We start from the raw sequence: 27,491 nt of genomic DNA, 5'->3' as shown, positions 1-27,491 counted from the left end.
CCCGAGGTGGAGCAATGGGGAGGTGAGATGGTGGACTTGGACAGGAACTGGTGGACGACGATTGGATTTGGAAAAGAGGTAATGCAGAAGAGAGGGGTGCATGGGGTGCAGAGGGTGGGGGTTGTACCGTGGATGAAAATGAGATCTGTTTTTGGAACATGCATGGTCAGTGGAATAAGACGAAGGGAGAAGGTGAGAGAGCGAGACAGGAGATCATCCAGAGGGGAGCAGGAGGAGGGGGGGCGCATTGAGTGACGGCTCAACTGGTTTCTGCTGATAAAGGTGGCTGAGCCAAGAGACTGAAGAAGAGACATGGTGGACATAAAATTCAATGCAAGAATGAACATTTTGTTTAGGCATTGTTTCAGCTAGTAACCAGAACTTTATGCAACTTAACTGCATCATCCTCTGCCATCAACAGGTGTCCAGTAGAGTTAATAACATAGCAGATACAGAACAGTTACACCTGCTTTGATGATAACCCCAATTAAATAAGACACTGGATGATAAAAGAAAGCAGAAAGTGGCCGTCAAGCTGAGGAATAATCACTGTTGGACAGGAATGCCAAAGGGGCTGTCCAGCAAGTCACACTATCCCGCAGCAGAGGAAGAACCCCAACTGCAGATAGACATGGATCAAGTTTTATTTCTCGTTTTTTATGGGGAAGGGAAGGCAGCAGAGATATGGTACGGCTTAAGAAGATGCAAGAAACATGATCAAGCAGCAAGTGGCTTTTGAGTGAGACACAATGGCCTCTGGTGGTGGCTTGTGAGCACAGAATTTGTTTGTACAAAAACATAAGACTGAACAGAGAAAACATGCTCTTATTTTACTTAAATGAGTTGAATAAGTCTTGTTAATTTTAATCAATTGATTTGTCAGGAAACCTTTGGTTTATGATTTACCTGAAATGTAAGTAGAAAGAAAATGCTAGCAAGTCTTCATAAAGTAAAATCTAGGAATAAGCTTAAAATCCAGTATAAAGGATAAAGCATATGAAAGACAGTGGTGATTTACTGTTTGTTTGAACAGCAGTAAACAGGGCACTGGGTGGTGCACAGTCCTCTTCAAACAGGAATTCAAGTTGTTGTCGCTAATCAATAACGCAACAGGTGTCCCTGGAGGAACAGCAGTGGCCACTGATCACCACCTTCGACAGCTACAAGACACAACTTTGCTGCACTTTGTTCAGCATCACAGTTTCATTGTTAAATGGGCTTTACTTGCAGGACAGTTGTTGCATAATGAGCAGCATACTCCAATGTTTATTTTTGGGTCAAACTGCTCCCAGAAAAATATTAACGGCTTTCAGTTCCAGACATCTGAGTCATTAAGAGAGTCTCACTGTATGTTGGTTAAACTGTGTCGAGTTTCATTTAAAAGCGGCTGTCACTGAAAGTCTGGACAGGAAACTTAAATGAAAAACTTACAAAATTCAAACAAAAGGATCGAGCAAAAAGGGAAACAATCTAAGTTTGTGTTTGGCACAAAGATAATAAAATGTAGTTGATGATTTCCAAAGTTTTTGACACATCATATTTATTCAAGTAGTGTGGAAGTCTTTAATACTATTTGATACCCCTTATTTTAAACAATGAATTCTTCACAATTTTAATGATCAATAAAATAATGCTGCAATAACTTGCAATGTCATCACAAGATACGGAAGATTAACGCAGGGCTATAAAAAGATAGATTTTTTTAAATCATGATTCATCTCAGAAATTCTGTAGTTAATTGCAATCAATAACACCCTTACTTAAAATTCCACAGTTTGCATTCGGAACATTTTCGTGTCGCTTTGGATTTTTTGTACTGCCTTAAACTATGGGGGATTGATTTCCTGTTTAGGCACAGACCTGCTTTTACAAGTAGATCAAAGATTTTAACAGTGTATGGTAAAAAGGTAAATGTTTGTGAGCACAAGGTTTAGATTACTTTTGACTTGTTCAGTGAGCTGTCTGTGAGTTTTTTAAAGTGAAATGAGACATTTAGGGACAGTGGTGGACTTTGTTTGCTGTGGGGAGATGCTGACCTGATTTAGCCAAAGTGTGTTTGTTGAAAGAGACAATAAAGCATGAGATTAGCCACAATTAAAAAATGTGTGCACTATGGGAGCGCAGATGGTCGGGTGGTTTGGGGCGCTGCCCATGTGCGCGGGCGGCCCGGGTTCAAGTCCGGCCTGTGGCACTTTGCTGCATGTCTCTCCCCATTCTCTTCCCTGTTTCCGAGTCTATCCACTGTCCCTCCTCTATCAATTAGAGGCATGAAAAGGCCCAAAAATAAATCTTAAAAAAAAAAATGTGTGCACTATTTGTGGAACTTGATTAGTTATGATTAACTGGATTTATCTTGACAACCCTAAATCAATGAAAAGGTGAGAAGAGGAATCAGTCAGAATCATCAAAATTCCCTGAAGACACCAAAACAATGTGTAGGCAGTTACATGCAATTTCCAAAAATAGGAAAAAAATCAAAATGTCCAAAAATTGGCTGCATATGACCTCTAGTTTTCTGTACTTGTATAAAATCAGGAATCATTAAGGTTTGATTTTTTGCTAGTATGACATTAAAGTTTAAAATTCTTGTGTTGTGACAACCCTAGTGTGGAGCATTTACCTTTAATGTGATGATCAATACAAAAGTCCTAGGTAGAGCAAAATGAACAGTTAGATATCAAATTTTTTTTTAAACTTTTGGATTCCACGGCTCATTTCTTTTCTTTTTTTTTTTTTCTTTTTTCTTTTTATCACTGACAGACACTCAGGACTAATTTAGCACAAATTTAACACTTCTCTGATTTAATTTTTGATTGAATCAAAACAAAAAACTGCATGACAACAAAGGCTATATAAATGACCAAATGTGAGCTGTAGAATACTCAGTAGAGGGAAAGACAGTGTCAATGCTCACCTAGTTCTACAAATATTTACCGAACCCCAATTTAAAAAAAAAAATGGAAGGCGGAGGTAAATGGGAAATAAAACAGTTATTTTTAATTTCGTAGTTTTACATATAGACAAGAAGAGGCATTGTGCAGCTGTCAAGTCTCATTGACTTGTTTTTGAGCACAGTTGACCATGGGCTTCTCATACAAACACTAAGTAAAATTGACTTTAACTCCATGACCTGTAAATGGTTTCAGAACTACCTGTGTGAAAGATGGAAATATTCCGTTTGGGTTTTTACCATTGACAAAGGTGTTCTACAGGGCTCAAATCTCAGCTCTATGCCGTTTATGATCCATATCAATAACATTGTTTCCTTTTTTAATAACTGTAATATCCATCTCTATGCAGATGATATGATTATGATCCTTATAACACTCATCACTGTGCTCTATGTAATAAAGTTGGTTGGCCTTCTCTGGCACAGAGGCGAATTAACACCTTTACCTTTTTTTATCTTTAAATCCCTTATTGGTCATACACCATCTTATCCTATAACATCAATGCTAAACTGGTCAACTGGACATTACCACACTTGCCCTGCTGTCTGTTTCATATCTTGGGGGTTAACTCTAAAATGGGAACTCTGCTTTAGCTTTTGTCTCCAAATATATGGAGTCTTTTACAACACATGCTTAAAACTGGTACTCTTATTTCCCTGAGACAATTTGAGCCAATTATTTCAAATTCTTTCACCTTGGTTTGTGAGCGTTTCTCTGAGTTTCTGTTTGTGCTGATAACTGTAATTGCACTTGTTTTTATTCTGTAACTGGATATCGTTGTAAATGAGGGAAACCTAAATGATCCACGAGATTTAAATAAAGGTTGATGATGAAAACAGAAGACAGTGATTTACAAATCTTTTTGAACCTATAATCAATATATAGTACGGCACAAAGACTAGATATTTAAGGCTCAAACTGATTAAATTTGTTTTTTTGGGGAAAAAACACCAATATAAAACTGATGCCTACAACACAGTCCAAAAAAGTTGGGACAAGATCATGTTCACCACTGTATCAATTTGTAGTATTGAAAGTGGAATTTCTTTCCCATTATTGTTTGATGTACACCTTAAGTTGCTCAACAGAGATGGGGTTCTCATTGTCGTAATTTGTACTTCATAATGCTCCATTTGGTTCCATTAGGACACCGATCTGAATAGGCCAGTCCAGTACCAGCACTCTTTCACTGCAAAGTCATGCTGAGCAGTCATGCTACTACTATTATAACACGTGCAGAATGCAGCTTGGCATTATCTTGCTGAAAAAGCAGGGATGACCCTGAAAAAGAAGTCATCTGGATGGAAGTATATGTTGCTCCAAATGTACCTCTCAGTACTAGTGCCTTCACAGATGTGCAAGTTACCCATACCAGGGTACGAATGCACCCTCAGACTATCAAAGATGATGGAACTTAGTATTGACAACAATCTGGATGGTCCTTTTCCTCTTTAGGAACAAACAATTTGAAATGTAGACCACAGCACATTTTTCCACTTTAAGTCATCCATACAGAATTAATTTACATTTGTAGATGCAACAACCTACTGTGTTAACTGGCAATCGCTTTCCAAGGCCCACTCTGTAATGGCCATCACAGAATGTTGTGGATTTTAATGCAGTTTTCCCTTAGGACTTGAGGTCACAAGCATTGAGTGTTGGTTTTTGGCCTTGTCCCTTACATGAAGAGATTTCTCCAGACTTTCTGAAGTTTAGATCATATCAAGGACTGAAGATGGTTAAATCTTTAAATTCATTGAAACTGCTCGTGTGGAACGTTGTTCACAAACAGTTGGATCATTTGCCCATGCAGTCTCTCACAAAGTAGAGAACCACCCATCACCAGCATTTATGAATGACTAAGCTATTCAGCAGTGTTCCAGTTAAACCCAATCATTGTACAATCACCTATTAACAATTAACCTTTATACTTGTAGATTGCCAAGGTGATATAACAATCACAACTCTCCCAGAATGTGTGTAAATTTTAAAGAAAGTTTATCATTATGATTTTTACATATACTGTCTTTGTGCCGTATTCAAATGATTGTAGGTTGAAAAGAATTGGCAAATTACTGTATTCTGTTTTTATTCACATTTTTCACATATCCCAACTTTTTTAAAATTGGGGTTCCTACAATCAGATCAAATCCAACCTATATAACTGTATATAGTTCACATTGTTGACTGCCTTAGTCTGTTTTGTTGTGCGTGTGTGGTTGGAAATACACAAGATAACTCTCTGAACATGAAGAATTTAAAAATTATTTACTGTGGATTACTTCCAGAATAGATCAGAAAATGTATAGGCCTACACATTTCCTGGATCTACACCTTGGATATTTGCAGTGTAACTCACAGTAGCCCTGCTGATGAACTTACAGTATATACATTACTGATCCATCCTGTATGCAAACGTGAGCTTCTGCAGCTTCTCCAAAGAGAATGTCTAAAATAGGACGTTGTTTTTGTGGCAGCTTTTAAGTTTCCAGTCAGCTGCTGGTGGCCAACTGACCTGGCCCTGTGGCCTGCTGTTGCTGAGGGGCAAATTCTTTCTTCTTTAAGGTACAGTATGAGCTCCAAGAAAGAGCCTTTTAAGAAGAACACTTCATGTAATGCACATTTCATTTTATGGCACTACATTTCTTTTTTAAAAAAGATATCAAAATCAAACTGCATCACACAAGAGCTTTTACACCTTTTTGAATACCGATTTTCCTTTAAAAAACTGTGACCCATGCTTTAAAGTGCACATCAACACCTTTATGTACATTGTACTTTGTGTTACATGTTGTTCTTTGGGACTGAAGAAGAGATTGAGTCCTAGAAATTGATCAGATGGTGTAAAATATGTAAAATTAAATGGGACAAATGTTTAGCTCCAACTTTGCAGTATACATAATTTTTTTAGGCATGTTGCTGAAACATTTAGACTTTTCCTGTTCTATGGGTGTCCCCATCTCTGTTTCAGACCACCGTTTTCAGGCCTCAGCTGTTGTGCAGCCGTTCTGACCTCTGAGATTTGGGGGCTGTGATAGGGGTCAGCCTGTCAGTGTCTCCCTCAGGGCCGAGCTGTGACATTTAACTCAATATCCCAGAAGGATAAGGTTTCTCCCTCCCCTCCATCTTCTGCTTCAGTCTATTGCCTAAGTGTCAGTAGCCTGAGGGTGCAGGGGGGGACTTACTACGGCGTAAACCCCTGCGAGCTGGGACACCCATTGCCTCCAACTCCCTCTGCGGCGCTAACATGCCACACCTTCATGCCAGGCTGAGGGATCACCATGTGCCTCTGCGACCCATTGAGCCCTCCCTTCTCCGCTGGCGAACTCTATCCGTGTTCCCAGTTCTGTACAAGTGTTAAGTACCGCAGGGGTGCAGCTGTACGCACGGCTATCTTATGCAACTAAGTCTGTCTCTGCTGACTTGCACGGCACAAGCAAAGTGAGAGGGACAAGGCAACATTTGTCACTTAAAGATGTGGAGCCAGGATAGACTGGCATATTTCCTAAAGAAGGTTATTGTCATAAACAGCGAATTCTAAACATTGTATGCTCGGTATCATCTGTTTGAGAAGTGATGATGTAGAAGAACTCTCATTCACAGATGCTTAAAGTCACTGACACACTTTCATTTATATGGTCTTATTAAAAAAAGAGTTTGACATTTTTTGTCAGCCAGGAAATGTAGCTTTTCTGCTTCAATAACAGATATTGATAACTCATACTTAATGCATGTTACCTCTATAACAGCATGTATGAGGCATAAATATGAAAACGTTTGGGAAATGTATGCATGCTTAATGCTTGCCAATTACTTGTCTGACAGAACCCGTTGTGGCCAGATTACTGGTTTCATCTCATCATTTCTGGAGGTATCCAAAGGTGTCCCTCAAGGTTCAGTCTTAGGACCTATTTTATTTTCCATCTGCATTAACAACATGTGGGATAAATTGTCAAATGCCTCTTATCATTTTTATGCAGATGATACCATTATCTATTGTTGGTCATCCTCGATTATGCAGGCTTTTGAGTTTTTACAGTCTGCTTTTAACGTGGTTCAGTCTCATTTGCAAAAACTTAATTGGTTTTAAATGCAGACAAAACCAAACTCATGGCATTTTCTAGTTACAGTGACTTACTAGGGAACATCCCATCAGTCTTAACTTCACGAGGTGTACCCATTGAACTAGTCTCTAATTACAAATATTTGGGTTTTCTTATAGATCGTGAGCTCTCATTCAAAGCACATATTGCCAGTTTGGTCACCAAACTCTGGGTAAAAATAGGTTTCTATAACAGAAACAAGTCCTGTTTCGCTCTCAGAGCTACCGTTGCTTGATTATGGGGATGTTCTGTACATGACTGCTTCAGCCAAATGTCTACAGTCTTTGAATACTGTTTATCACTGTGCGCTGAGGTTTGTCACTGGTTGTAGTCACCTCACACGTCACTGTGACCTCTATGCCAAATCTGGCTGGCCCTCTCTGAATGCTCGCAGGTACACTCACTGGCTGACTCTGATCTACAAGGCTCTTCTTGGCTTGGTTCCTACTTATTTATGTACTCTTCTTCAAAGAACTAAAAGCCACTACGCCTTGCGTTCCTGTGATATTTTCCACCTGCTTGTTCCTCGTGTCAGAACTGAACAGGGGAAAAGAGGGTTAATTTTTGCTGCCCCCTCTGCATGGAATACTCTCCAGACTGATTTGAAACTGTCTGAACTCATCTCACTGGAAAACTTTCGCTCTATCTTAGATGATAGACAACTCGAGTCCATGGTCCATGGACCTCTTGGCCAGGTCACCCTTGAGAAAGAGCTCTCAATCTCAGTGGGTTTTGTCTGGTTAAACAAAGGTTAAATAAAAAAGTGAATATAGGCTGATCCATGTAAAATTTGGATATTATTTATGTCTAAGAGATCATGGATGTTTTCACCCGACAGTGTACATTCAGAACTAAAATATTTTTTCAAGAATGAGTTTTGACAAACACATTCAGTAGAATTTAATTTTACTCTTCCTGTAAAAATGTATTTCCACTTATATAAAAGACTTAAAATTGGCCTGAATTGAAAATATCTGGATTGGAGGGGTTTTAAATATACAACAACATATCATCTGCATATAGATACACTTTCTGTTCAGTCAAAAATATTGTTGTTGTTGTCGTATTTTAAGGAGTTGCATAAGACAAAGGTCACCCTTTCTGATATGAAAATAATCTTTATTTACAGATTCTACATAAAAAATGCAGACTACTCATAGGTCTGGGTTTTCTGCTTCTCGTTCTTAGCACATTGGTGGAATGAGTTGTATTGACCAAAAACACATCAGTAGGCTTTGGTGTCAGAAAAAAAAACCTGTCCCTGTGGACAAGAGTGGCAAGTAACTAATACAAATACTTAGATAGCTGTGACTGAGTAGTTTTTCTTTGGTTACTTGTACTCTTTTGAGTACATTTTAAAATCAGTACTTTTACTTCTACGATAGTGGTGTGACTTTACCTAACAACGTGGTTGAAAATTTAGTCACAATGTTCTTGCCAATTCGGAAAGATAATATTTTACAGAACAACTCAGTATTTACTCTGTACACATTACTTAAAGTACATTTTGAATTACATACTTTTAACTTAAGTAAATTTTAACCAGAGTAACTGAACCTTTACTTGAATACAATGGTAATGTGCCTTTTACACCTCTGCATTGACAGTATTCTAACAATGATTTATTTTCTTCATAAAGAAATATCTGAATCAAAGTGTAGCTGACAATCAAGTGTGGTTCAAACATTTCAACTTGAGTTGCAAACCTGCTTGAAGCTTTACCACAAAAACCAATCAGGGTTTTCAAAATGATATATACTTGGATACTTTTTTAACACCATATGTTTTAAATCTATTATCTCCTTGAAAGATAGTATTGAAAAGTTGTAAAGCCGTGGAAAAACTAGATATCTTTAGTCAATAAAAATTGCTGAGAGAAGAGAGCAGTGGTTGTTCACTTTCACAGGTTGGAAAATAATGATGTTTCTGGAGACCTTTGGAGCCACAAAAAAGAGAAAAGGGCTGCATTCATGTCTCTTTCAGTGCTGGATATAGGTTACTAATTAAAAAAGGAGAAAAATAAAAATTTTTAAAATGAAAACAAGAAATAACCCAATGTTGGGAGCGTAAGCGTCTATTTTTGCACTCTTGATTGAAAAACAGATTTCAGAACAATTTTACTTTAATTTATGTCAAAGTTTAAATTAGTTCTGAAATCATTCTACAGCTCTGTATCAATCTGAAATAGAAAATTCAGTGCATGTGTTGCGTTGACAGTAAGGACATAATTAGTCAAAGGCAATAAGAAACTGGATAAAGGAGCAACAGCATCTGAGTTAGCGGGGTACTTGTTACAGCATTAGCTAATAGTAATAATAGAAGTGGCAGCTGAGTCTCTGAATCCAGAATTCCTCATGAGATATAAATAGAGCAGGTGACATCCCGATGCTGGACATGGCTCCATGACAGCTTTAAGGCTTTTTTATTTCAGAATGCCGGATGTTTAGTTCAGCCTCACAGGTCTACCTTTCATCTACTGGGAGGATAAAAAACAAGTTAGGATGCTGAAGGGCACATTCAACAGCACAGTGTCATCAGTATCCATGTGGCACACTGGAACCTAGAGTTCCTGGTTGTTCACACCATTCCTCACACTTAGGGCTGTACTCTATAAGCCTTGGGGGAGCCAACAGGAAAGTGAGCCTGTTGATCAAAAGTGGCTTTCATTTTACTCATGGAGTGACATTTACAAAGTCAGATCGGACTTTTTTTTTAAAGGGAAGTGTTCTTAAATTACTGGCAGAAATATTTTAATAGGAAACTCAACATCTGATAAATAAATCAAAGGATTAATAGCTAAGATAGAATCAGATAAGAGTCACAGCTGCTTCAGGTTAATAACAGTAAAGGGTTTATGTTATTTTGGTACAAATTTAGCATTAACATTATTTTTTGACATTTAATTAAAGGTATAACATGTAAAATTTCTGCACTTAAATGTTTAGATTTTATTTAAAAAACTCCTATGTTTTATATATTTGTTTTAGTTGGGTATTTACATTGCCTCAAATATGTTTATAAGTTTTCAAAATAAGAGAAAATGTCTACATTGTTCTGGTTTGCAACAGTAAAGTTCTTGACAGTGCAGCCATGACAGGCAGGACATGTATGTTGTTGCATTGAAACGTGGGTGTCATGTGATGACTGCTTCATAAAGAAGTGTGAACTGCTTCTGGAAGCGGCTGTTCTGTTGCTGTATTTCATTCATGTTGTGCTGCTTACTTGTGATGAACTATGATCATTCTTTGCCTGGCTGTGCTCTCTTTTACCAAAGTCCCTCTCCTAAACATAAAACTCCTGTCCCTCCACCTTCTTCATATTATTGCCCAAAACACATTTCCTGTTTTGAAATGAGGAGTAAAACAATGTACGCTATTTTCTTTCAGAACAAAAGCAGGTATGTATCCAAATAGAAAGTTAGATACTCAGTACAGGAAAGTAAAATTTAGAATGAAACCGTAACACTTTTAAATGCAGAATAGTGTAATTTCAAAATGGGAAGATCAGTCATGATTAATTAATTAATTAATTAATTCTGACATTAATCAGGATTTAAAATAAGAAACATAATTTCACAGCTATAATAAACCGTAAATCATCATCTTCATTTCACTGATTAATTTTATATAATGAGGGAGAAAAGCTGTTAAAAAGTGGCCTTCCTGGCTAACACTGCCAGCTACTTAAACGGTATTATGGAATTTAACCAGGAAGGTCACTTTTAACAGCTTTTACCTCATTATGTGAAATTCAGCTATGAAAGGAAACAGTGGTTTACTGCGTAGTAAATACACCTAATGGGGTGCAGTTATATTATCAGATAAAGCAGCTGTTCCCAACCTGGGGTCCAGGCACCCATGGGAGAAGATGTCAGGGGGGACGGGGACCTGTCTGCTTTGAGGTTGTCAAAATAAGATGTAAAAATATTTCTAAAATCATGAAATCATGAAACAATGTACCACAGTCGGGGGGGGGGGGGGTTGAGGTTATAAAGTCAGAAACCAAACTCAGAATATCTGAGTTTAAAAAAATGTAAATTTAGAATAAAAAAACAGGAAATTGCCAAGCTTAACAGTGGTAATCTAAGAAAATTGAAGTATTTAAAGTCATAAATTTACAACATTGTAAAGTAAAACTTTACGAGAAACCAGATGATGATAATCTGATTATTCTGGGCTAAATTCAAATGTATTTCCTTATTGCTCAAGCCCAGTATGGAGTATCATTTGAGGCTCTAAACTTTAGGACTTGTGCAAGGCAAGCAGCTTCATCTGGTATGATTATGGTCTACGCAAATGGCTATTTTTAACTTTATGATCTAAAATATTCAAAGTTTTGTTTCACGTAATTTTATGGCTTTTAAAGAAGAAAATTTTACATTTTTTTGTATTCTGTAGCTCAAGCTTGTACATCAGAGACACTAGCATTCTTGTCAATGGAAAACCTATTTACTCATTAAGTGTTATACTAGCAATAGCCTGAACCAGCAAGCACGGTAAGGTGGAGTTTGCTTTAAAACAAGAGCACATAAAATTCTGAAAATTGAAAGTAAAACAGTTTATCAGCAGGATCAGCCTCAAAGAGTTTGGCTGAATTAAGTGCCTGAAATGTCACTCAACAAAGTCCTTTGATCCAAGTGAGAATTATGTCCATGTTAGACTGTGGGTGGGTCTTGAGTGTTTGTGACATTAAATGTTAATGGAAAGTACTGGCACTGAGGGGGAGCTTAAGAAAAGCATCATCATCACATCCTTTGGAATTTTGATTCTAAAGTGTCCTGAGTCCTTTTAAGTTGCATTACACTGTGTTCACACATTATAAATGCAAACTGATTTATGATGATGCAGCCATGGCAATGTTACACTGAACAATTAACATGGTGTTATGGCACAGTGTAAGTAAAATCAGAAACTGGTCTCTGAAAATACTACAAAGTAAAGACTTTGCTATTATCATGAAAATACTGACACCCTTGCTTGACTTAATTCTGGAGTTAGACCACTAGAATTGTCTAATTACTTTTCAGCTCAGTGTTTCTGTGGGTGGAGGCTTGATGACACAGTATTTGTAATACTGATCCCACCCTACCGAGGGCTACAATGGTATAAAAAGCACTGAGCTCATTAGCATCTCTGGTTACACAAATCAATTGAGTGTAACTACAAGTTTCAACACGCTTTCAGTATGCTAGCGTTCTTCCTGGATGTCAGTGTGAAGAATGTGAACCACAGTGCTAGGGTTTTTAACACACCCAAGACATCCCAGAGCGTTAAGAGTGGCTTAATTTTTCATGATTTTGGAATAAAATAAACTGCACATGCACTCTACAATATTTCATGCCGGAAATTTGGTCTGGTGGTGAATAAGAGTCCTCTGTTGTATGACTAACTTTAGATTTTTTATTGCTTCACAGACACAGTAATCTGTCATTAGATACTTAAACTTTCTCAATAACTCATTCTGAAAAAATTTATATTGACTTAAGTCTTTTTCTTAGCAAAATATAAATAATGTGAGTGTGCCTCTCTGTCATCACTAATGAAATCATCAGGTCCGTAGATCACACTGTCATCCTCACGGTAGATCTACTGGCACACTGCCATTCATTAATTGTATTATATTACTGGAACATAACTACATACTATTCAGTTACACAGTTGCTAAGTCAGTCTGCTCCTGCAGACTGCACAGACTTAACAGTTTTCTTTATTTGAATGTCTTCACATGAAAAAAAGAAATATCTGCAGGTTCATAATAGTCGTCATAAATTCAACGGCTTAGTATTTCAGGCAGCATAGCTGCATGAACCACTATGTACAGTATTTGATATCATCTGAAAGATGAACTTCTACTACATCTTCAATGTCTTGTCTATTTTTAATGCTGTTACAAAACCAAGACACTATTCTTGGGATGATTGCTATCACTGATGGGCATGTCTCAACCACAAAATTTACATTGAGTCCTAGATTTATGGCCTAAAGTTTAAATATGACCATTTATTTATTTATTTGAAACATAATACATTATACTAAGAACTCAGTCAGTGACATAGTCGGATGACCAAGGTTGACTTTCATTCTTTAAGTATACGAGACAGAGCAGTTATAGCCTCTTGTACATCTATTGTTCGTAAATCTCTTCTTTTCATGAGCAGAGGTTATTTACTAATTTCTTTCAGCAATACAGTAAATACAGAGAACTTTTTTTTTGAAAATGCTCTTCTTAAAATCTAAACCCTCCCTCCTGAGCTGTCCTCTTCACCCATTACTTCAGTGTTCTTATTAAAGACGGTACAATGATGGGCACAGTGCCTTGAAGAAGGCTGTTGTTGACAGCAAGACGAATGAATGAAAACAGATCCAGAGAAATGCCTCAGAAAGAAACAGGATCCCTGTCTGATAAATATAGAATAAGGAATGTAAAAGAGAGGTACAGAATCTTCAGCACAGCTACTATATAATAAGGTAAGGTGACTATTAACTCATATTCATAAAAATAAAGTTACAAGCATGTTATTAGTAGAGCACAAAATGATAAGAGAATTGAACACACATAGTTACTTTATATGAAGAAGTATTAACATGCTAACTTTAACTGGTAAATTTAAAGTAAATGAGCAGTTTTACTTCAGGTCTACATGTGGAACTCAAGGTTACTGTACAGGCCTCCACTGACCAGATAGTAAGGAGCTCTATAGCACCGCCATGTGGACCAAAATGAACACGTCAAAATAAAGTGCACTGTCACATAACAAATAAATGTGATCTGAAGTGTGCTTTGGGAAGCAGATAAAAAAAAGTGAGTGTAATGGGAATATTGAAAACGTGAATTATGACACTGAGGCAGGATTGTTGCAAGGCATGGATCTGGGGTAGAATAACAAAAAAATCTGTTGCTTTAAATGTTCTCAAGATGGCTTTCATATGGAGTTTCTGCAAACTCCAAGTGGGCTTTTATGTGAGGAGGGGCTTCTGTCTCACCCCTCTGCCATAAGCCCAGATCAGTGGAGGGCTGCAGTGATGGTTGTCCTTCTGGAGCTTTGTCCCATCTCCACACATGATCTCTGGAGCTCAGTCAGAATGATCATCAGTTTATTAGTCACCTTTCGCTTTCTTTTATTTTCAATTTCAGGCATCTTGCACAGTGGGTATGTGCAATACATTTCAATCTGCTTATCACAGTGAGGTAAGTTACAGGGCAGGTGCAATATAAACTTTTACTTGTAACTCTTCTTTATCTTGTCTGTTTTGGTGTATTGTCTGTTTTGTGTGAATATATTGGCTGTGAACAGCAAAGTTGCAATTTTGCCCATGACAAATTTCCCTCAAAGGACAATAAAGTATATTCTTATCCTTACTAAGGACATTCTCCCCAAATAGCTCAGTTTGGCTGGGTGACCAGCTCTGAGAAGAGTTCTGGTTGTGCCAAACTTCTTCCATTTGAATATCATTGAAGCCACAGAGCTTTTGGGAAGCAACAATCCTGTCTCTGAGCTCTGCAGGCAGCTTCTTTGACCTTATGGCTTGGTTATTGCTCGGATTTGCATTGTTAGCTGTGAGGCCTTCTTTAAAAAAAAAAAAAAAACAAAAAAAAAAAACAAACTAATTCTTACTACAGTAGCATTGGGCTTCAACATTAAATTAAAAAATGTGAATGGGCTCTGAGTATATTCTGAATGCACTGAAAATCTTCAAAGAAATCATCTTTCACTTGTAAAATGAAATATTGTTTCTTACAATTCTTGCTTAATTTTTGGATATCTGAATATTTTACTACATGACCAAGGCATCTGTTCCCATGAACTTTTGATGGAGAAAAGAAAATTGGGTGTAAGAACTAGGGAAGAAAAAGAGTAGCCATCATTGGCCACTTATTGACCATACTTCCTATTGCAGCAAATTACTGAAATCAAGTACAAACTTCCTCACAGTGTAAAAACCTGGAAAAGGTTGGATCAAATAGCTAAACTGAACTGCTCTCATTGTGTCCAGTCAAGCAGCAGCGCCCTCTACTGACAGTAAAGAGCAGTGCGTGTTGGGGTAAAAGAGGGGTCTGTACATCAGTATAAATATCAGTACTGGCTTCAGTAAACAGAAATCAGAATATCACAAAGGCATAATCAAACATGGTACATTTCTATCTAAAAACTGTTAGAGCTGTTTTATATTGTTTTCTTATATAGCAATAACAAATCCATTACAGAAAACTAAAGCCTAATAATCAAAATAACCATGTGTTTACATTATTTAACAATTTAATAAAACTGCAGAAGCTTTATAATAAGACAAAATGTCCTGTTTTTTTTTTTTTAATCAGCGATACTTTTTTGAGAGTTAAAAACAACCACGAGACATAGTAGCTCAGATTCTCTTTCTTCTTTATTGGTCAACTTGATGAAAGACTACAAAACGAATTCACAAAAAATCTCTTTCAAGTAATCAAATCTGTACAAACCTAAACTGTATGGGGTTTTTACAGCTCTGGCTCATATGAATCTGAAGGGTCATACACGCGTGTGTGTGTGGGTAAGAAAGTGCTTGCTTTAGTGAGACAAGGTGACACGCTCTTTTCCTGTTTAAGGATACGAGACGCCACGCTCAGACAGGCAAAACACTGAGCACAAACACACACACACACAACCCTGTGTTTGAGATTTTACAGTACAGAGGACGGGGAAAACAAAATACTCCCCCCTCCACAAAAACACACATCACGTGCTGGCAGGGGTTTGCTGCTAAATTCATCGATACAGCATCTCCCACTGTCTCCCACACCCTGCTTTTCAGTCAAAATTACTGTACAGACAGACACTGTGGTTTCAACCTTTTCCACGGGAAGAGTGGTAAGAGAGAGGGGAAAGTATAAATCTCTAATACTCTCACACAAAATGTACACGTGCACACATGGTCTTAATGCTCACCCGCAGATGAGACGTGTTCATCACCCGCTCACACACGCACCCATACACTCGCTCAGACAATTCGTAACATTAAATGTTTTAAGAAGTACAGATAAAAAAGGAAAAAAGCCCTGGGTATAGGTTTGATTTCTGGCTGTTTGGTGAAAGAAAGGAGAAGAGAGGTAGAGAGGGCAGGAGGGATGGGCTGGAGGTCGAGGGCAAACTACGGGTGTCATTTCTTAGCTTTCCTTGGGGGAGTGACTGGGCGGCCAGAGCCCATCCCCCCGCCTCCATAAAACAGCTTCTTGTCTGCAGGTTTGAGAATCTGTGAAGTAAGAAAAATGAAATTTAAATTATTCAATTTTGCTAGTGTATAAAAACTGAAACAAGTAGCAAAAAACCCTTTAAAACATCATATTTTTATAACATCGAAAGAAAAAGATTGTCAGCTATATTAGCCCTATGTCAAGCCTTTTGCAGCTTTACATTGTTTTTAACCTCATTTTGAACACTGAAATGAAAACTGAGAGGCAGCCAGTGCTGACCTTCCTCTACTCATATGACTTCTATGATCATGTCACAATTAGAGCTTAGAATTATAAACAAAATAACTTCACATTATTTGTTTTACCTTACAACAAATACAATTAATAGGATCTGCTTGTTCCAGCCTGTGCTAAGTTGTATCCTAATGTATAGTGCCCAAACAGCATGCAATGTGTATTTACCAAGACAAGCTGAAAACAAGTCTGCAGGTCGGGACGCAAGAGACAACTTCTAGGGACCAGGAGCCATGACTGCCTTTCTCCTCTGCTCCCTCATTTTCAAACATTAACGCTGACAGGCATTTTTTTGCCTTTATTCATGAGGACAGTTTATAGAGCCGGACATAGGAATAGGAGAGTGGGGGAGAGACATGCCAGAAGACTGCCATAGGCCAGACTTGAACCCGGGCCGCCCACATACATGGGGCGTGCCTTAAATCACTAGGCCATCTGTGTCGGCTTAATGTGCATTTTAATATGATAAAGGGGCTCCATATAGCTCAACAGAGCGGTCTGATTTTACTACTAACAGAATCCTGCATCTTTAGTCAACTTGAGGATGTGCTGTTTCAGAGTTCTTTAGATCCTAACCACTGTGGAACCAACAGAAAATAAATTCTGCAGCACTGATGTGTTTGTGTCCCTCTCTCTACTTTGCCCACCACTGCCCACTCCTCTCTCTTATTCCCTCTACTGCAAGCTCCTGTTACACAACACCATAACGCTATGTGAAAAATATTTCTGCTATTGTTGGTACAATCTGAAAGTAATAAGAATGACGGCAGCAACATTTTTCAGATATCGCTATTCAAAAGGGATTGACTGTAAAAATCCTGTTAATGCACATTTTCATATTGTGTTACATAAAAAGGAACAACTGGCATTAGTTTAAATTCAAGTAAAGGTACATACTTGGAGCATAATTTACATTAGCTCATTTTTACAAGTTTTTGGACAGTATCATGTGTAGTTGTTGGGCAGACAAAGACATTAATCATCCAATTGTCTGGTTGTAAAGAAGCCAATGACCAAATTGACCAAAAAACTTGCAAAATATATGGACTGTATCCATACCTAAAAGATGTCTTGACATCAGACCTTTTATATAAACTCAGTCATTCATGGCTGTGCTAAAACTACCTCAAAACTAAGCAGGAAAATCAATAGCATTATGATTTAGTTGTCAGTGCAGGCTGATATAGTTGAATCATGGGAGGACTACAGACACTTGAGCAACAGCAGTAGGAAACCTCATTTTAGCTGCTGGAAGAAACATCCACAAGAAGTGGACAGTGCTGAACTATCCACAGTGGATGCTTTTCTCTTTTTTATGACTACTCAGAATAAACAATGGTTGGATCTTTTAGGTTTTAGTTGATTGTGATTACAGTTATGTTTGCTAGCTTATGAGAACCAACACTGGACAATCATCAATGGTAAGACTCAAATTTCATTTAAAATGCTGAGAAGCTATTGGTGTGACTATTTACTGGTGTTTTCTGTGGAGGATACTACGTATATATAGTTTTGAACTGCTATATAATGGTAGTAGTTAATATGCTGAAAGGCTAACTAAGAGCCAATGTGAAGCCAAGTGTTTAGTGCAGATGTGTTTGGTGCAGCTGATTACACTTCTCATGTTTGTTTGTTTAAATAACAAAATAATGTGTTTTCACAGTGTTTTCAAGGCCCTGCCATGTGTCTTTTATCAACAAGCATGCTTTAACAGTCTAACCACAACTCAATTTCGGTTTCTACCATCTTGGACTTGGGTCTACCTCATAAAATAATATGCAGCCCCAGCCCTGCTCTAATACAGACATGATACTAGTTATAGTGTTCATGTTTTGTGTGTTTAACTGATTTTAAACACAAGTTATTCTCCATTTATATGAACCAAAAGCATTTGTCTGGTATTTGCTCTATATATCTTGAAGTTTGGAAAAATGTAGGCCATATTGGCTGGCGACAAAAAACTATAGTGTAAGTTTATCATAAATAAATTGTGATCTGGAGGCAACAAATCTCACTGGATCGTGTCATTTTCTTTTCCACTCAGAATTTTGGTCTTACCTGGAACGAGCACATGAGTGTCTCATCTACGCTCATCATGGCTCCAGCATTGTCGAACTCACCGCAGTAGTTAGGAGCAGAGAACAGCGTCACCAGCTGCCTCTTTGCAAAGAACTCATATCCGTCCTCAACCACCTGAAAACAAACAAAAAAAAAGGTTAAGAACATTTTACTCTTATTTGCATACAATGAATGTGGCACAAATAGTATTATGGGGAGTGTTGTAACAATAAAATACACCATGACTACACAACTATCACTGTCTGCCTACCTGGTTATCAGTAAAATTGCGCTGAAATCCAACTGTGCTGAAGTGTCCACAGCTATCCATGTAATCACCTCTGCCACCTGACTGCTCTGCAAATATTTCCTAACAGCTGGACGAGCATGTTTGATAAAAGCCCTAACCTTATGTTGACTACAAAAGGAATTATGTAATAGGAGAAAGATACATCAGCAGGGTAACACTAACAAAAAGCACTAAAAAAAAACACCCTTAAAGCCATGTTAATCAATAGCTCTTCATCTCCTGTCAATATTTCAGATGTGCCAAAGTGGAGGAGCACAATTCATTCACTTGTCTTACCAAAGCTTTTCATTCCTGCTGCTAACACAGCTTAAACCTGAGGGTCAAGGCCATGCATTTACCTGATGGGCCCGACAAATGAGGTCCATATCGTGTTTGTGTAGGAACTTTGTGACCACATCAGCACCAAAAGTGAAGGAGACACCACGGTCATTCTCGCCCCAGCCCAGCACATCTTTGTCCGGGTCGGCCCAAAGCAGGTCGCACAGGAGGCCCTGGTCAGGCACATCAGTGGGGCGCATGACCCTTCGCACTTGCTCCATGGACTGGAGGTCAGGGGATAGGCCTGAAAAGTAATGTTAAATGTCAGTACATAAACATGAAATTGGGCAAAAGAAAGGGGAACTAGAAATATACACAGACACATAATTATGATAACGTTCTTAACAAAATATGGACCATTAAACTTAGCGTCATCTCTTTAGTCCCTTGTCAACTTCTATATGTAGGTTGCTCACAACAAGTGAAAAAGGGCGGCATATTAGTTTTTAAGAACTAAAAACGATAACTTGGTTAGCTGATGAGCACACTGACTGAATTAATTCAGTCACTTAAATACATGGTTTATCCTTTCAATGAAAAATATTCTTTATTTCCAGCTTCTCTAAGACAATTTGCTGCCGTTTAGCCACTCTTTGTTGTATTTTATTGTGAAGTGAACATGTTTGTCTTTGTCATTGTTGTTCAAATTAAGTGAGAAATCTTAGGTACTTCCTTGGTTTCTGAGACACTGTCATTTGCCAAATCTTAAAAGACTTAGAGACTAAACTTTTTCCCCTTTTCATAAGCCAACATGTAGAATGAACGATCTTAGCTGCAGCTAAGCTGATAAATGGTTTGAGAAAAAGAGACTTATGCAGCGGCGTCTCTGTGGATCAGATCGATGAAGGGGAAATAAAAAGTTGTCTGACTTTTACCTAGGTCAAATTTTAGTCTATTTCCTTCTCCATTGTTGCCTTCTCTGTCCATCTAAAGACCTCTCTGTCCTGCAGCTGACCGTCAATGTCCATGTTTGTGTGCAGGGGTAAATGACATGTGTGCACACAGACAGATAATCATATATGATTATAATATTCAACTTAATGATTTAAGTTTACTTAAAAATACTAAAATAAAATAGAACAAAGTATTAACAAAAAAGTTGTTCAAATTGTCAAGTGACATTTGCAAGTTTTTTTTTTGGTAGGACTAAAATTTTAAAGACTAAAAACAATCAGTCATTGAACAATCAAGTGTAGAGGAGCAAGTAAAAAGTACAATTTATTCAAATGGGGCACAGCTTTATTAATCAATTGTAGGAATTTATTCAAAGTGGATTTTCTAATAGCCATAGCCTTTGCAAAAGTATTTTAGTCACATTTACCATTGTCTTTTTTTTCCTCCTAAAAGTATTGATTCAGGCACTGTTTTGGCGCTAGCACAGTTTTAAAAGTATCAATTTAGCACCGGTACTGGGGGGAAAAACTAATGATACCCAAGCCTAGCAGTGATTAAGAACTTGTTTGCCATGCTTCACAGCAGTTACACAATCAAGTAGAAATAGAAAGATGCCAACGCCTCTGCACAGACACGAGGAGGGAAGATCTAGGACTTTGTTTGACTGATGCCATCTCCTTCTGCCCGCTGTGTTCGTCTTTCCGCTCTGCCCCTTGCACGGCCTCTATCCCAAACTGCTGTTTAATTAACCAGTCAGCAAAAACATTTTAGTAAGTCTCTCTGACATCTCATAAAGATGCAAACGTTAACATCAGTGTCAGTTTCAGACAGCCAGAAAAAGAGGAGAGACAGATATGCCTTGAGGCCTGTTAAAGTTTTTCTCCAAGTCCTGACTTGCTGACAGTGAGCTTTACATCACTGTACACAAACACTGATGACTATAAAGCATCCAATTCTTTTTAGACATTCCAGAAATTCCAGATAGAGAGCAGAATCCCTGTACACACTTCTTCTGGTTTATTAATGATAATTCTAAGGAAATATTTAATTTTAGGAAGGCCCTATATTATATCTGTTTTGGAAAATCCTAATCAGTTTGTGTTCAGAGACTAATGCATTGGTTGGAATTAAAAAATAACGTAATATGCTAGTTTTGGTGTCCTGGGGGTTAGATTTTGTTGTCATGGTAATAAAACAGCTATCAATATCATTTGATTTTTAACATTATTTTAACAAAATTAAAAAAAAAGTTCAGGTGCTGCAACAACTCTAACTTCTACTGAAGAAGATTCATGGAGATGTGTTTTAGACTAGAGTGTTAACATGCACAGTCTGAGTCATTGCTAGCTGAGGAGTTTTAAAACGATTTCATAAATGTATTTTTTTGGCTGATCCAAACATTGCTAAAACCCCGTGATCAGATCCAAACCATGAGATCTGAGACCCGTCGCGCCTCTAGGTTATGGAATTGAACAGTTGTGTTCAGCAGATGAAAAATTCAAGCAAAGTACAATTTGCTTTTTGTGTGTTCTAGCTTATGTAACGTTATGTTTTGAAGAGTAAGGTTGTGTTTACCCTCATGATTATCAGTGCCTGTTTACATATTTTGTGTAGTGGGTCTCACAGGCATGAGATAGCTGTGACTGTCTGCTGGTGTCAAGCTGTCTGAGCCTTTGGGTGCAATTTTTTTCAATTTTCTGCTGAATATGCCTAGTAAAATAAGTTTAAATCCATTCTTTTCACTTTTAGTTTCTTAAATTTCCTTTTGACAAATGTGTTGGTTGCGTTTTCTTATGATTGATTGAGGGAATAGATCTGTTCCTTTCATACTGAGCATATTTCTACCTGTTAGCAGCAGTGTAAATAGGAATATGGATTAAAAAAAGTTACAATTGCTAAACAGGTCAAGAGTAGATAAATATAGTTTAGCAAGAAATGAAGCTCCCACACAGTCCTGCAGGCCTTTGACCATGATGTTGACAGTAACAACAGTGCAGAGGCGAGAGTGTGTGCTCTGGATGGGAGCCAAATGAACTGTTTGATGAGGATACCTCCATGGCAACAGAAGATCTTCTCATCAACAATGGCTGCGACTGGCAAACAGTTGAAGCAGTCGGTGAAGGTCTTCCACAGCTTAATGTTGTACCGCCTCTTACCTGTGGGAGCAAACAGCATGTTCTGTCACAATCTTATCTTCGGAGCTATAAAGTCTCAGCAGCTGCACCCATTGCATCACATTAGCAACATTTTACATAATCCTGACTGTGAATAGCAGGGAACGGCATGTGATTAATCAGTGCTGCCTGATCACGGCCCTCAGCCGAGGGCCTTCTCTAAGAGGTGATCTGTGTTGAGGCTTTTGTTACTACTTATAAGGCAACTTTCCCCTTCAGGTTTTGCGTTCAGATTTACTGAAAGTGGTTACATACAGCATAATTATATATACTCATTATAAAGCAAGGGTCATATCTTTATTTAATAAAAAGACAACATAAACTGCTGACTCTACAAAAAGGAGCATATGTTGTTCATAATGGTAAATTTTTAATCAACAATAACGTTGCTCATAACCCTTTGATCGTCTTAAAAGAACAGACAGTAAAAATATACATGTACCCATTAAAATGTTTTTAATGAATCCAACCAAGATGATTATTTGGAAAAAAGCTAAAGGCACATAAAAGAAACACTCCTCTAAAAATAACAGGGATCTTAAAATCATTTAGTGAACACTTCAATATCCCAGTCAAGTGCATTTGATAATATGTAGTTAGAATTACTGCTTGTGTAAGGTTTATTTCTGTCAACTCTTTTATATCATGTAGTCTTTCTCTGGTAATAAACAAAAATATCTAAACTAGAAAAGCACTCGGAGAGCGCAGACCTCCGCCATTAGCCCTATCTCCTAATAGTAAGAAATCCTTTAAAAAATTCCTGGATCCAGACAGTGATCCGGATCACTCCAAAATCAAATCAGTTCTTCCTTATGCCATTTCTGACATTTCCTGAAAATTTCATCAAAATCCATCCATAAGTTTTTGAGTTATGTTACTAACAAACAAACCAACTAACAAACCCTGCCGATCACATAACCTCCTTGGCAGAGGTAACAAACCGAAATGATTATCACTTAGACTTCATAAAACCCTGCCACCTTGAGCATACATTTATAACAAACTGTTTCAAGATATTGAGAGCAGAGGTAACATTTATATTTGTTTTTTTTTTATGCTTTTTTTGTGACTTACACTCGTCATAGAAGCCGTATATTCTGTTAATGGAGGCGCACTCATGGTTTCCTCTCAGCAGAAAGAAGTTTTCTGGATATTTGATCTTGTAAGCCAGCAACAGGCAGATGGTCTCCAGCGACTGCTTGCCTCTATCAACGTAATCCCCCAAGAACAGGTAGTTGCTCTCGGGTGGGAAGCCCCCATATTCAAACAGCCTCAGCAGATCATAGTATTGCCCGTGAACATCACCTGGTGAAAGGAGCAGAGTGTTGGTTAAAGGTGTGATTATCATGCTGTGTGTACGTGCACAACAAAGCTAAGTGACTTGGATGGAGGTACAACAACACTTGGCGCCTTGCAATTTAAAAACAATTCATACCACGACTATGTGTCTATAAATAAACACTGTTATCACAGTGCTGCTTGAATGAGACACAGAAGTGAATGAGCAAGCTTGCCATTTAGTGTGAAGATGCTGGTGATTCTAACTGCAGAGCCAACATAGCAAGCTCATAATATGCAGACCGGTCCTCTAAAACAGCGGTCTTCATTAAGTGGCATCAGCAAAATGACACAGGAGGGCAACTCCATGGAGACTTCAAGTGCAAAACAGCACTGCAGCAAAGAGCCAATATTATCAGTACATCCCTATAGCTCAGTAATTATGTCGCAAGGTCACAGCCATGCACTGCAGGCTGCCTCCATGGATTAAACACTGTTCTTTTTGGAAAAAAGGTCAAAACTTGGGTAATTTAAGAATATTTTAGAATGCAGCACAATGTGACCATGAGCTTTATCATGATAGCACAAACAGCTATGACAGCCATCTCAGAGTGTTTATAAACGCATTGTGACCTCACATGCAAATTCCCTCGACTCTAAAGAACACAACTAAGCCTCACCACAAATCTTGAGGGGCGCCTCAAGTTCGAGCAGGATTGGCTGGCTGAGAAAGATCTCTCGGGATTTGAGGCAGAGGCCACGGATTTCATTCTCTGTCAGCTGAACATTTTTGCCAGGTCTGGAGCCTTTCACTGTGAAAGGAAAGTAGAGCAAGAAGAGTGAGAAAAAGCACAGTGGAAACAAGACACATCACACAGCAGAGTATACAAGTCTTTGGTATTGAGCTGAGAAAAAAATTCTATTCACAATTATGTGCAAAAATATGTGACATAATTATTGTTTGCATCATCAAGGGAGATTTTTATTTTTTTTTTTAACTATTCTGGAAACTACAACCTCAACCAGAAGTCACATTTTTTTTTGCGCCATAATCAATACCATTAGTTTTACAGAAGTTATGCAGTGTTCGTTTGGCAGATGTCAATTTGTCTTAAGACTTTAGATTGAAATGCCTTTTAGTTCCCATCACATTTGAGTCATTTTCACACTTTTTAGTTTTAGCTGATGTAAAACTAAAACATTGTTCTCCAGTTTAGTCAATAAAAAGTCCTTATATTTTAGCCTTTACTTTTACTTAAGTTAATTATCTTTGCACAGAGCCATACTATAAAAAGTATTCATAAAACGCTTATATTAATGCACTATCAAAACTTGAAATTTAATCAAGAAAATACTGACATATCCAGAATGTGCACTCCCCAATCTGTACTACAGATGCATGAGATCATCGGTATGATATCAGTATCAGCAGGTATTAAAATTTCTGCCTAAATGTTGGCTAATAAAAAATATGTTGATATCAGCCTTAGATAAAGGCTGAACAAACAAAATGCAAAAACAAATCTTTGTCAGCTTAAACCTCTTCTTTTCATAATCATTCCTTTCACTTTAAAGTGTGTTTTTAAGACTGAAATTTGTCACTTTTTCATGCTTAAACTTGAAATTGTGTTTTAACAACTGAAATCTTAGGTTTGGAACTACATCAAAAATACTGGCATTGATAACAGCCAAAATTATTATGTAAATAACGGCATATTGGATATCAGCACAAAAAAAAACAACAACAACAAAAACCCAATGTCATGCATCCCTGACCTCTACTCATGCTTCATCAATTATATGCACAATGACGCAATTTCATGGATTTTAATATACACTTAATATTAAGTCTTGTACTAGTGTCCATGGCAACAACTAAACTTACTTTTCATTGTTGTTGTTGTTGTTTTGTTTTTTTTTATCAGATCTGTTTTTAGTTTGTTTTTTGTCTTGTCCTCCTCGGGGCCAAAAAACAGGGGTTTAACATTTGTGTTATGGCTTTAGTCACTGAAAATAACATAGAAAGCACAACTTACTCAGGATTTATACATTAATGTAAGTAGTACCATTCTGTGTCGATGCGTTGAAAAAATTTCAAAGCAATGCAAAGTGGAAACATATTTCGTAGGGACGCACAATACTGGATTTTTACTGATATCCAATATAGTGTTATTGACAAATCAATTTTAGCGAGTATCGACAACAATTCTGATATTTAAATGATGTTAAACCCAAAACTTCATCCCTTAAAACACAAAATTCTAAGTCTACAGGGTGAACAAATTAACAAATTTCAGTCATTAAAACACACTTCAAAGTGTAAGGAGTAATGATAAAAAAAAAAGAAGTTCTGCTGAAGAAGGTCTGTTGGTCCATCCTAAAATTCCACTAACTTGCTTGTACAGCAAATATATTCAGCTGATAGAGACAGCTAAAATGACAGTTGTAAACGTCTGCAGAATTTTTCAGATCTGCTGATACCAACATTTCACTTTTTATGCTAATATCTGCCGATACTGATATCAACCTGATACTATTGTGCATCCCTACTATTACTATGTGGTCATCACTGTTTTAGTTGATTTAAAATCTTCAGCACTTCTTCACACCTGAATCTAACAATTGTATAAAGTAAGAATCATATAAATATTAATGGCTTATCTCCATAACAAATTCACAAAGGAAGTATTGATTTGTTTGTCTGGTGAGCAAATAGCAAGCAGCAATAAATATAAAATGAAAAATTTAACAAGTAATATCTTTGCTGTAATATTTCTACCTGGAAGTCCGTAAGAATCAGGCTTGGGGTAGTTTAGTGAAATGCTCCTTCGAAGAATTGTGCAACAATGACAAAGGTTCAGGTTCTTTGATTTCAATACATGTGTAAGTGATAACTCCAGGTCAACCGCGCAAATAATCACAGTAAATGTAAATGTACAAATGCTCTACCTGCAAGAGTAAATGCGACTAAATATTTTTCGCTCTGTTCATATGAACTAGTGAAGAGTTGAACAAATACATTTCAGTGCGAAGTGGATGCAATAGATCAAACAATACTAACGCTTAAAGTCTGCTCAATTCAAATCCTGTATTTCGCTCGCAACAAGCAAGAGACGAACTTAACTGGCTAGCATAGCGTAAGTGGCTATCGTTGTCTAGCCTCTCTCGGCTAAAATGGCTACCTCGGTGAATAAATATCGAGCGAAACACTTCCTTACCTTCCAGCAGACGTTGTATGATGGAGTCGATGTTCAACTTATCGGCTTCTGCCATACTATTCCTCTATTTCTGGTCGGGTCTGTTTTCCCTTCGAAGTCAGAACGTAGTTAATATTGACCGGGACCGAGTTGCCGTTAGCTCCACCAGTTTAGCGTTAATCGGCTACCGTCAGCCCGCTAGCTAGCTAACCTTGGGGCAGAAATAGCAACCTCAAAAAATGAGGTTGGGTGTTTAAATGTTAAAGATTTAATGGCGGTCATGTACTTATAAAATCCGCCTAAGTAAATTATTTCAAGTAAAAATTTCGAATTGAGTTCAATAGTCGTATTTTATCGGGAGAAGGGTGTTTCTGCCGTAGCTATTAGCACCATGCCATCGACAAAAAAAAGGCTAGAAGAGCGTTAGCTCAAAGAGAGGTTGAACGGAAGAGGACTGGCAGTTCCCGCCCTCCCATTCGTCAGTTTTACAAGTGGGTGGGGTTTTATGAAGGCAGTGTTCTCGTCGATTGGCTGGTTTCACTGTCGGTCAGCATTTACTTATCTCAAACTATAATGTAAAAAGAACGTTTTTTTCAGCATATCTGTCGCGTCCTTCTCGCATAAAATGAAAGATTTTATTAAACTTTGCAAGCCTAATCGACTTTGTCTCCAATGGCTCAAGTTTTCACGTTTGCATCACTCTGTATTTGTTGCGCAGTACAGCGACACCCACGGAAGTGACCAAG

At 37.7% G+C, this 27,491-nt stretch overlaps 1 protein-coding gene across 1 annotated transcript; it reads right to left on the bottom strand.

Moving 5' to 3' along the window:
• Positions 1–15,417: 15,417 nt before the first annotated feature.
• ppp1cab (protein phosphatase 1, catalytic subunit, alpha isozyme b) lies at positions 15,418–27,196 on the bottom strand. Its single transcript, XM_041815206.1, has 7 exons — positions 26,767–27,196; positions 24,229–24,360; positions 23,345–23,575; positions 22,148–22,252; positions 19,223–19,446; positions 18,575–18,709; positions 15,418–16,281 (listed from the first exon to the last, which is right to left on the bottom strand). The coding sequence occupies exons 1-7, from the start codon at positions 26,819–26,821 to the stop codon at positions 16,189–16,191; spliced, it is 975 nt and encodes a 324-aa protein (XP_041671140.1). The 5' UTR covers positions 26,822–27,196; the 3' UTR covers positions 15,418–16,188.
• Positions 27,197–27,491: the final 295 nt, after the last annotated feature.

The sequence above is a fragment of the Cheilinus undulatus genome, linkage group 20 (genome assembly GCF_018320785.1).
Source record: "Cheilinus undulatus linkage group 20, ASM1832078v1, whole genome shotgun sequence".
Taxonomy (NCBI): Eukaryota; Metazoa; Chordata; class Actinopteri; order Labriformes; family Labridae; genus Cheilinus; species Cheilinus undulatus.
Note: the sequence above shows the minus strand (reverse complement) of the source record. Positions and strands in the feature narration are given on the sequence as shown.